At 35.0% G+C, this 12,677-nt stretch overlaps 1 protein-coding gene across 2 annotated transcripts; it reads right to left on the bottom strand.

Annotated features, from left to right (window-relative positions):
- Positions 1–1,192: 1,192 nt before the first annotated feature.
- LOC141608871 (uncharacterized) lies at positions 1,193–6,098 on the bottom strand. 2 transcript variants are annotated; one of them, XM_074428220.1, is made up of 5 exons: positions 5,798–6,098; positions 4,732–4,795; positions 3,650–4,060; positions 2,435–2,778; positions 1,193–1,730 (listed from the first exon to the last, which is right to left on the bottom strand). In XM_074428220.1, the coding sequence occupies exons 1-5, from the start codon at positions 5,885–5,887 to the stop codon at positions 1,518–1,520; spliced, it is 1,122 nt and encodes a 373-aa protein (XP_074284321.1). In that variant the 5' UTR covers positions 5,888–6,098; the 3' UTR covers positions 1,193–1,517. The 2 variants fall into 2 exon arrangements, with proteins under 2 accessions (XP_074284321.1, XP_074284322.1); XM_074428221.1 differs by having other exon boundaries at positions 3,650–4,057; positions 5,798–6,095.
- Positions 6,099–12,677: the final 6,579 nt, after the last annotated feature.

The raw sequence follows: 12,677 nt of genomic DNA, 5'->3' as shown, positions 1-12,677 counted from the left end.
AAAATATAGGTTATTAACATCTTGGGCTACTAATAAATTTGCGGCCCATAATATATTAAGGCTAATAAGATACTTAGATCCAATAAGTCGTTAATGAATTAGCAGCAATTTTAAAAATCAATATTAACCCGTTTTCAAATATTTATAATTTGATTACATTATCTATATTCTCTTTAACTTTACTTATATTAGATTATACGGTGTATATTGATTAATATTAGTATTTTAAATTTTAAATTATATTTTGTGCAAATTAATCTTTTATATTTACGCATTTCATCAAACTATTAGTATATTACCTATTCAATCCCGTGCAATTTTTGCACGGGTATAAAACTAGTTTCATGAAAAATTGATGTACAAACTTATATTTACCATAATCTGTAAAAAATCTTGAAAATCTTTCTAGAGGATGTCTATGGTATTGTTATCACCAAGATGGCAAGAAGGCTGTAGCTAAAGCACGACTATAAACCGCTCCGATGACGGGCCCCGCCCTCGCCCGAGCACAACAACAATCCGCTCTGGCCATGGGCCCCACCGTCGTCCACAGCTCCAACACGAGTGTTTAGCTTGTCATTTGAATTTAACCATATCTACCTTTTCAAGGTTCTATATTCATCATTTATATTTCTGTTTTTCAAGAAATTTCTTAATATATACTACGAAATTTCTTAATTGTGTAGTTTATGCATCGTCCCTTGTACTGAAAGGAATGCAATGATCCTGGAATTTTTTGGATAATGGAGGTTATTTAGCAAATTAATTAAATTTTTGGTGTTGATTTTAAACTTTTTGGGGCAAATGGGTTCACATCATTAGTTTATTCACTTTTTTCAGTTTTTAGGTGAAGCCGCTAAGCTCTCTAGCGCCTTATATCTGTATCACTTTCCAAATGCTACTGTTAAGTTTAAAAAAAAAGAATGCATGTTTCGAGATGAGACCAAATAAAGAAATGATAATTTAAACTTAGTTAAAGAATAAACCGCTAGAGACCTTAGCGACTTTACCCAAAAACTAGAAAAAAAATGAAAGTGATAACGTGAACCTACTGGCCCCAAGTAGTTTGAAATGGACCCTAAATCCCTTTAGTTTGCTAAATAACCCCATTATCCAAAAAATTCATGATCCTGGGTAGAAATTGACTAGAATCAGTCGTCTATCAAGATAAAAAAAACCGAGAACACCACAATGACAAGACAATAATTTAATTCCTCGAAACCAGAAGCAAAGAATTGAGTGAGAATACAAGTCCCACATTTCAATTTATAATTCCGAATCTAGCAAGATCATCCACGTACAAGGGAAGTTCTTCATACATGTCGTTCAAGTTTCTAGCAGGAATTCAACATGCTAAACGTCCTTGGTTTCCTTGTGTACTTGTTTCACAGCAACTCAAAGACTTTTTTTTTTTTTTTTTTTTTTTTTTACGCCAACAGTCGGGAAACAAGCGAGGTCCTCGTACCAAGATTTGCTAAATTGTAAATTGCAGACCTTAGTTTCATTTCATCGGTGTATCATTGTTCTATAGCAGAAGACGGGAAAAACCTCATAAGAAAGTTTGAGAGCGACCAGATGCATATTAGGCCAAGAATTTGGAGGACATTAAGAAGAGTTCCTAGCGATTTATTGATGGCCAAATTGTGTGCAGTCATCTCAGCTCCTCGTACTGTGAAAGAAAGAGCAGTTACCAGCTGTGCAGCTCGATTCAGTTGATGTAATCTATATACCTATATAAATCACATAATAGAAGTAAAAAGTCAGCATCCGAATAAGAAAACAGTACCAACAAAACTTGCAGATCTAATAATCTCACATCAAGATAGAAATTACTAAATAAGGAGCCAACTAGCCATGACGGCTTTATACATTGTTATATACGGAGTGAGTACACGGAGTATAGACCCTCTTAACTTAAGACCTCTCACAACCTCCTTTCACTTCCACCCCTATTTTAATCGGTTCTGTGGGCCGCCGTAAGTTAAGACAATCTTAAACAAGAATTGGTGTTCATTATGTAAAAGAATATTGTTCCTCCGCTGCCCCCAATGGTTCAAGCTTTTGCCCCTCCCCCCACTTTTCTGTTCCAAAATCCCCTACTGGCCTAAAAAAACTCATATGAGATGATAAGCTACTGATTCATATCATCATTTAACTTCAGATAGAAAAAAAAAAAGATTCAAGAAAAAGGTTTTACACAAGCTGTAGCATTTAGGATCTGTCATACGGAGTATTTGTCTATCAAAACCAATTTCTCTGTAACATGAACTCAATAGTTCGATAACCTTACTGAGAAAAATTAGCGGAAATTCCATTTGAAGTAATAACTAATATGGCAATAGCCTCTAAAAGATCTTCAGTATACCAGAACTCTAACAAAGAGAGAAAAATTATTAAATTCAGAAATACTTCGTAATGTATTGAGAGTATTCACCTGAAACACAACAGGTATGACAGACCACGAAGGTGATTTGGTATATCTTGCATACTGCTCAAATGCGTACTGTACAACTATACCGACCAAATAAGGAGCGAGAGTAGCGGAAGCAGCGGGACCAGTCCATGGCCAAACAAATCCCATGGTAACCATAGGTATTATAAGACTGAGCATCAATACGGCAACATATGAAATGCGATGACCAATCTGATTTGTATGCTTCCCAAGATCACTGGTAGCAGTAGCTATTTTCCCAGGACTCCAGAGATGATGAATGATAAGAAGAAAAACTGCAACCCCGCAGTAGAATAACGCCTCCGTGAAAAACAATATAAGAAAGTCTGAAAATTAAAAACAAAGTGTGATTAAACATAATTGAATGATGTAAAGCACCATTCCAATACAGTATTTGGATCAGCTACAGTAGAGAATAGTTTAACACTGCCATTTTATTGCAAGACAATGATCGCTGGGTAATTGATTTGTTTATGATTTTGATCGGAATTTACTACAAGTCCCATAAGTTCATGCAATTTTTAGAAAAACGAGACAGCATATCACAAAAACTGGTATGAAACGGTCTAACCAACGCATTAACCATAAAATTAAATGAGAACTACACAACTGTTTGTGTTGGTCTCACATGCTAGACCGTATCATACAAGACTTACCGGTAGTATAGGAGCATACTGAAATATTACAGAGATGTCAAATATCGGTTGGGCTACTTAACTAGTTTACTCACCAACTTCTCTTGGAAAGCATTCTCGACATGAACATTTACGTCATTTGAATGCCTGTCCCGAAACTCTCACACTTCTGCAGGGCTTGGGAAGGGGAAATGCACAGACCTAAGGTTATGACTTATGAGGCATTGGTTTATTGGTCTTTTGTCTCCTACAATTTTCTCCTTATTCACCGACAACGACCCCATTAGATTGTCAGTTTTAACAGTTATTCATTACCATAATGAGCATGATAATATAGGGTTAAGGTATTACAGAAATCAAACATAAGACTAACCGTCTAACCTTATGCATCAGACTCTCTAAGTCTGAGGGTCAGACTCAACTTTAGACATCAAAACCCCCAACTTTATTGCTATCTGGCCCAGACTTTCAAAGTCTGTGGGTCAGACTCATTTCCCGGATTTGCAATAAAGTCAGTCTAAAGTTACATTTAAGAAAAGGAATATTAGAATAAGCAACTCACCTGTCAAGAGGGAGTCTTCAAATATTGTAGATATTATCCTGCGTAAATACAGTGATGGCAGAATGAATGAGCCTACCAATATAGCAGGGCCAGCAAACCACAAAAGGCTGTTGTGATTCTTTTTAATGGTTGATGTACGAGCAACGTTGTCTTTTCTTTGATGACGATAATAGAAGGACACAAAACCAGATTTTCCACCATTCTCTTCAGAGTTCTTGTATGAGTCCCCAGAGATGATGTCTTCATCATCAACATGTTGGGCAAAGTCCAAAGGCAACTCTTCTGGGTCTGCAGTATCTACCTCTATCACATTATCTGGAAAGAAACCTTCAGAAGCAACTGGGAAACATTTTCTAATATGACCCTTTTTAGATATGACATTTTCATGCCTGAAGTATCGTTGCTCGACTGCTGGACAAGAAAACCAATGAAAGTATTGGAAACAGTTACATTGAAGTAATTATTAGCGAGAGTCACCTTTAATATTTCATGTAGTTAGTTGTGTACAATCAAGTAACCCTCTTCAAAAAGTGTTACTCAATTAAAATCTACTAAGCTTTGGTTATACTCTACTTATGCTCAACATTAAATTCGTTATAATCTCTCTTCTTTTTTTAATTGAATGTGTGTGTTTTAGCCTTGTTGTAATCAAGACTAGGATTTCTGGGACACAGTCTGTTGACTTTTAGAGTGCGCTAGTGGACGATCCTGCACCAGTACCCTAGCCTTTAGCTTGAATCTTTTTCACATGATAAGGCCAGTGTGTGGGCTATGTTTCAGCTTAAAGATCCGGAACGTGACACACATCCATTAGCACATAACCCTTAAAGATCTTTCTATGTACACATTCATTTATATGGAACTGGATTGCAAATGCGTTAAACTCTATACACTTAGAACCAATGAGGAATAAAGGCTACTTAAATCTTTTGAAAAAATAGCCACAAAAAAGACCCCTTGAGAAGTTTTCCAAGGGTGTGCTAAGGGACATAGAAGCACACCATCAAATCCCTTTTGTTTCCATAGACTGTCTCAGATTAGAAGGCAAAACAAATAACTTGTGGGGTAAGAAGTTGAAGCACCTTTCAAACTTGCTATATGCTGCACAGTGTACTTATTCCCAAAGGGTTGCCTTCCTAAGCTTGTCTGGACATCAAAAGAAAGGAATGACTAATTACATACTTCTTATAAAACATACATAAATATGTGAAAACAGCAGGTCATACATAAGCAGGACCATGACATTGTTTATCACAGTTTACCGAGCAGCCGACGAAAAGAGGTAAAAGCCATATAATGCAAACAGAAAGCATCATGAATAGGATAATGATATCCCTCCATTTCTTTATGTCCTCACCATTTTTAATATTTGCTTAAAATTGTGTTTGGTACTCATTTAACAATCTCTGGCTTCAGCTAACCATCTCACCCCGGTGTGCCCAAGCAGATAGAAACCTCATGCTTAAGGGACACAGAAAATTGGGTAAACAGCAAATTGAAAAAGAGCGCTTTCTATCTGAGAGACCAGAGGACAAACTTGTTATGATTCACTAAGAGTATGCCAAGCCCAAAAAAAAAAAAAATCTAAATGTCGGCATTAGCAGAAGTAAATAGTCCTCTCTCTGGTTACCCTTTCCATTTAATGAAAACTATCTGAATGTCGCTGCCAAGCACAAAATTTGGTCACTGTAAACAGCACCCATGTTCCTTCATCATCAAACTTGCAATCCACCGAAAAATTCAAGCTTTTAAACAATTGTCATTTAGCTTTTGCTAATATCCAGGGGATACATTTTCACAAAAAAAAAACCTTATAAATCACTCCAAATTATTGCAAACACTACATTTTGAGTTAGGTTCTACAGATTGGTAGAACAAGAAATATACTCAACATAGCTCAGATTACAGGTTCCTTGACAACAACGACATTACCCGAATGTGTTAATAGCTTGCGCAAATTGCGGAGGTAAGGAGGGGTCGGATGTACACAAACACAGCCTTACCTCTGAGTTAGCAACATAAAAATGAGAATTAAATTACACGCTCCTTGTAAATTATCAAAGAACAAAGATTGCAGCTTTGAATATGAAAAGGGTTATAAATTACAAACATTTAAAATGGGTTTTGTAACATGAATTGAGTTGTTACCTTGTAAATTTTTTGGCAATTTAAAATGGTATTAGAGAGAGAAGAGGGAAAGCAAGAAAGAGAACAACTTGCTTTGATTGACATGCTCATCAACCCCCCAAGGTTTAAGCTTCACTTGACATTATTTGTTGATGAAAATCTAAGATTACGGAAGTTTTGTGAGTTGTGACAGTTTAAGAAAGATAGCAGATGAGGAAAAACAGAAACTTAAAGAAACAAAATCAGTGTGTTTTGCAGTTGTTGGTTGTACAGGGTTTTGGTGAATGACTATGGTGAGCAAAATTGACTTCTTCTGGTTAATACAGGATTCTTTGGTCGTCTAGTCTTGTAGTTGTAGAGGGCTGTTTGGTATTGGAAAAGATATTTTAAAATTAGTATTAGAAAATGATTAATTATTTTACAATTTCCTATTAAAATTAAAAAAAAAATTAATATTTGTAAACTTATCAATACTATATATTAAATCCAGAAACCAAGTTAAAGAAAGTTATACAAATTAATTATATTATATAGTTTTAAATCACTAGCACCGTGTGATGGACCCGATTAAGGGATCTCAATGCAAATATTATATAGTTTGGGTGAAAATTAAATTTTATAGAAGCTTGGTAATTTTCCTAAACAATTGTAAGAGACTAAAACATGGTTACTTTCCTTAAAATAAAATAATTAATTAAGATAGTCAATTTCCCTAAAATAAAATAATTAATTAACATGGTCAATTTCAAGGAGATAAAAGAAAGAAGATACTTGGTAATTAAATTATATAGTTATATGATAGTAATCACTCATTTCAATAGTAAAAGTAACAATGTTATCAGCGAGATTAGTGAAAGTGGTAGAAACAACAACGGGAGTAGTGAAATAATCAATATTAATACGGCAATAGTGAAAGTAACAATAATTACAGCGAGATTAATGAAATTATCAATATTAATGTGGCAGTAGTGATACTAACAATAATTACGACGGGAGTAGTGAAAGTAATAATGATTACGGGCAAATAGTGAAATGTTATTACTATTGTTTCATTAATAAGAGTAAAATATTAATAGCGGGAGTAGTGACTTTCTCTCAAAATTTATTTCATCGTAATTTTAGGATATGTCATATAAAAATATATTAATAATAAATTTATGGGTTATGCAACTTTAAGTAATTTTATTTAATGAAAAAAAAATTTAATGGTAAGTAGAGGTAGCCCGAGCGAAGCCGAGCACCAATACTAGTTTTATTAAAATTATTAACTTTTTCCAACTTTTTTATTTGAATTATAAGATTGTTTCTTAATATTCGTATTTATATACTCCCTCCTATTCACCATTTTCTTCCCTATTTCCATATTCGGATTATTCGGGTTTTCTTCCCTATTTCTTTTTTTGGGTTGATTTGTGTGGTCCAAATTAAATTACATGTGGGGTAGTGTGTTTTGTATGTTTCAAAATCACTTTCTTATTTCTTGTGCAAAAAGGAAAGGGGAAGAATATAGTAAATAGGAGGGAGTATAGTACTAGATTTCAAGCCCGGCCAACTCAAAGAATAATTTCTGATATTTATCTTGAGATTGTTGCTTTGAAAGCATTTTATAATGAATGACACGCCTAAAACGTCGCTATTTAAGACGGCCAAATTAACAATTTATATACCACAATACGTACTAATTAATACTAATTCTAAACTAGTAAAGTAGCAAGCAAAGGGATCGAACCCAAGAGAACGGGTTTTTTGCAATGGCGAATTTAAAAGAGCAACTAGAATAATTGTGACAAATTAACAAGTATGTAAAAAGGGGGAGGAGTTGGTTTGGTTTTCAAAGACACAAAAGGAAATTCAAATAAGAGTATGTAACAAGCAATCAAACAAGCAAGTTTTAGGATGGAAATTTATCAAGTTTAAGAAAAACTTAATCCGACTCAATAAAGTGAGACGCTTTAGTTGATAAAACCACTCAATCAATCCTTTAATTATATATTATCACCCTACTGTGAAGATTAATCTTCTAAATCTCCTTAATAATGGCCAAATGACAAGGAAATCACACTTAAACAAATAACCCAACTTATCAATCCTACCAAGTAGAAATCACATACATTGGTTAAATTAATAAGAAGATAAGAGCACTAGAGATTCAATAGGAATAATTAGACACAATGAAATCACGATTAATGCCTAATTACAAGTTAATCATTTACTTGCTAGTTAAGCCAAGAAGAATTCACATTCATTAGCAAAATAACAAGGTGTTGCAAAGATGAGATTACAAGGAAATCACACTTAATAATCCCAACAACAATAAATTAAGGAACTTGATTAATTAAGCAACAAGGAAATCACACTTAGTGTGTGTTTGGCCTTGCTTTTTAAAGTGTTTTTGAACTTAAAAACACTTTTTGGCCAAACATATAATAAATTTAAAAGCTGATAGTAGATTCTCAAAAGCTCAAAAACCATGTTTTTGTCCATAAAAATAGAAACATCAATTTGATGTTTCTGTTTTTTGAAAACTACTTTTGAAAAATTAAGCTTAAAAAATAGAAACTCATTTTAAGCAAACTAGGCCAAACATGCTCTTAATTACTCAATGTAAACAAGGTTTCCAAAATTCAACCAATAAACACAAATGATTAACAATGATAATGAAAATTAAGGAAAGATTAAGTAGTCTTACAACCAAAGATTACACCTTTGAGCCGGATTAAGAATAGGAGATTAGTTCTCCATAGTAGATCTAACCCAATCAAAAAGATGAATAATTCCCAAAATTACAACTTGATTAATTAAAATGAGCATAAGATGTCTTAACCTAGAGGAAAACATCCTATATATAGTCTAACATAACCTAATAACCATGGGCTTAACGTAGGAAAAGCCCGTAATACAAAACGACACAAACCCAGAAAACTCGCACCGTGCGAATTCTGGAGTCTGGAAACTCGCACCGTGCGAGAGGTGGCCTGGAGTGCGTTTTTCAATCGTTGCTTGCTTGATCCTTGGAAGGCTTTCTCATGATGTTTCTTCAATGCTTGTTCTTCACCCTTCCTTTGATGCTTCTCTTGGTCTCTTGGCACCTCATTCTTCACTAGAAACCCATGCTAAATGATAAAGCACTCGGAATTGGTCAAATAACGTTAAAATTGTCAAAAACCGTTACCAAATGTTACCAAATGAGCTCCAAATGATGCCAAACAAATGTAAAAATAGGAGCTCATCAAACGTCGCTAATTAATACTAATTCTAAACTAGTAAAGTAGCAAGCAAAGGGATCGAACCCAAGAGAAGGGAGGTTTTGCAATGGTGAATTTAAAAGAGCAACTAGAATAATTGTGACAAATTAACAACAAGTATGTAAAAGGGGGGTTTTTTGGTTTGGTTTTCAAAGACACAAAAGGAAATTCAAATAAGAGTATGTAACAAGCAATCAAACAAGCAAGTTTTAGGATAGAAATTTATCAAGTTTAAGGAAAACTTAATCCGATTCAATAAAGTGAGACGCTTTAGTTGATAAAACCACTCAATCAATCCTTTAATTATATATATTCACCCTATTGTGAAGATTAATCTTCTAAATTTCCTTAATAATGGCCAAATGACAAGGAAATCACACTTATCAAATAACCCAACTTATCAATCCTACCAAGTAGAAATCACATACATTGGTCAAATTAATAAGAAGATAAGAGCACTAGAGATTCAATAGGAGTAATTAGACACAATGAAATCACGATTAATGCCTAATTACAAGTTAATCCTTTACTTGTTAGTTAAGCCAAGAAGAAATCACATTCATTAGCAAAATAACAAGGTGTTGCAAAGATGAGATTACAAGGAAATCACACTTCATAATCTCAACAACAATAAATTAAGGGTATTGCTCTTTCACATACGCATTTTACTCTTTCACATACGCATTTTACTTTGTTACCCCTCTCATTTTTACAATCAATTTCCTTACCATACATGAACAAAAACACCTACCACCACGATTTACCATCTCTCACACCCACCCCCACCAGCAAACCCTACCAATTACCAAACCACCTCTACCCCAGCCACCCTCAACTCCGTCTATCACAGGCCGTCACAGGACTGTCTACCGCCCCCTTTCACGCACGCACAATCCTTGTCACCTGCGCACAACAAGTAAACTCCGTCACCTACTTCTCGCTGGCGAATACCCTTGTTAAACAACACTACAGTATAAAAAAAAAAAAAAAAAAAGAGAAAATTTGTTCATATTATTAATGATGATTACAAATACTTATTATTCTATTATATAATTGTAATTCATAATGAAAAATATGTTCAATTTTATTGCTTTTAGAGCTTTAGTAGTGATAGAGAGTTAGTACGTATTTTTTGTTTTTCTAAGTAAGGGTTTGCAAATCAATTTCTTTTGGTGGAGAGGTATTCTATGGGAGTGGAATAAGGGATACGGATGAATAATGTATGATAAATTGATAATGATTGCAAATTCAAGGAGTAATTTGTCAGATTTTGAGGAAGGAAAAGAGACACAATTTGGGTGTGTTTTGGCGGAGATTTTGAGAGGAAGGGCAAAATATGGAAAATTTATGAAAAAAAGTATGTGAAAGAGTAAAATGCGTATGTGAAAGAGCAACACCGTAAATTAAGGAACTTGATTAATTAAGCAACAAGGAAATCACACTTAATTACTCAATGTAAACAAGGTTTCCAAATTTCAACCAATAAACACAAAGGATTAACAATGATAACGATGGACAGTCCTCCTGCAGATGCTGCTTGGATCTGGAAGAGTATCTGCAAGATTAAGGAACTGATGAAGAGTGCTTATACTGATGGACAGTGGCAACCTGATGTGAAGGGATATAATGTTAGAAGTGGATATGATTGGTTGAGAGTGCATCAAAACAAACCTTGGTGGTATAACACAATCTAGAGTAACTGGAATGTCCCTAAACATGCTTTTATCTCTTGGATTACCATGCATAATGGGATGAACACTAGGGAGAAACTACACAGTTTTGGTTGCTGCAGCACAGATGCATGCTGTATTTGTGAGAATGCAATTGAAACTATGTCACACCTCTTCTTTGAATGTGAATACAGTAAAATTGTTGTATCTCTCATTTAAGATTGGTGTGGGGCTCGCATTTCGATGTCTAGTGCCATGGCTGGTGGCTATGGCAATGCTGGTGGCATACTGGTACAACGGGTATATGCTCTTGTCCTATCTGCTTGTATTTATCATGTCTGGGAGCAGAGGAATTCAGCTAGGATTAATGGCAGTTTTCTAACTCCATCTTTGGTGGTTCAGAGAATTAAAGAAGTTATAAGGCAAAGAATAAAATTCAAATGCATAGCCAAATTGAATAGACGGGATGAAGTCTGGTTAGAAAAGCTGGGTATTAGATTGTAAGTTTGATCCTCATGGGGTTCGAACTAGGATACAGATAGGTCTCTTGCTTTGTATGTTAAAAGTCCTTGTAATTTGGCTTTTTGTTTCATATATATATATATATATACATATATATATATATATATATATATATATATATATATATATATATATATATATATATATATATATATATATATATATATATATATATATATATATATATATATATATATATATATATATATATATATATATATATACTATAACACCCCATACTCCAAGTGCCTTACCAGGACCACTCAGGTATAAGGACGCTACCATCTCGGTTACCCGAGGCATGATAATCGTAAGACAATGAAGAAACATACTTTATTAAATAGGTTTAAGTGATTACATAACAAAACCAACTGTAAGCAAAATACAACTGTTCTCAAACTTTAAACCAACTGAAAGGAACTGTCCTAACAAACACAGCGGAAGACTAAAGACTCTGATATGTGATGACTCCATCCCCAGCTAGATCCCACGCGTATCCAAGATATACCTGCCAAGCAACTGCTCACCACCCCCTAATGGATCACCACAGTTTTTAAAACATTTAAACGGGGTTAGTACTAATCACACAATTCAATATATCAACAATAAGACGAACCGACAGCTTAACCGTCACACACACATTCAATCCCACCAATTCCAACAATCTCAATCACCGACTGTCCACTGGACCAGCCCTGCCAGTGGGGGACCGCAGCCGTACCCACCAAATCCCCGCTCCACATAGTGAGCGATAACCCTGTCCATTAATGTGCACATCCCTTCTGTGGCGGGTTCCACAGAAGGCGAAACTAGGGCGTGAAGCCACTCCCGCAAGTGACCCCACTCAGCCGAGGCCACGCCTCGCGAACCATCAACAACGATCACAACCACAATCACAATACAATTACTATATCAGACAACCAAACACAATACATCAACCAATATCCCATTATGGGACTAATGCGAGTAGGAAATCCTACGGTAAGCACACAATCAGACGGTCTCTCTTCTTTGAATCAAAAAGCTTCCTCTATGAACCCTCCTCCTATCATACAACATATAAAGGCTACCAAATCACATACTACACATAAACCCCCAAATCTCTAAATTAGGGTTTAACCAAATCAAAGGAAAGACAACAAAAAGGGTACATAGATCTTACCCTCGACGCAAGGATCTCAACGGTATAATCAACGCTAAGAACTGACCTTCCAAACTCCGGGGATTGCTAATAATGCGATTAGGATGAAGAACTTGCTTGCTTTCTCTCTTAAACAGTAATTTAGGTTTTGAAAAAGTGATTTAGAATAATGACGACAAAGCTTATATACCTTAATCGCATAATTAACAAAACCCGAGAAAACTCCAGAAACCGGCTACTCGATCGAGTACCCAAGGTACTCGATCGAGTACCCCTTACTCGATCGAGTATCCCGGCTACTCGATCGAGTACCCAACAGTCGA

Source organism: Silene latifolia, chromosome 1, assembly GCF_048544455.1.
Source record: "Silene latifolia isolate original U9 population chromosome 1, ASM4854445v1, whole genome shotgun sequence".
Lineage (NCBI taxonomy): Eukaryota > Viridiplantae > Streptophyta > Magnoliopsida > Caryophyllales > Caryophyllaceae > Silene > Silene latifolia.
Note: the sequence above shows the minus strand (reverse complement) of the source record. Positions and strands in the feature narration are given on the sequence as shown.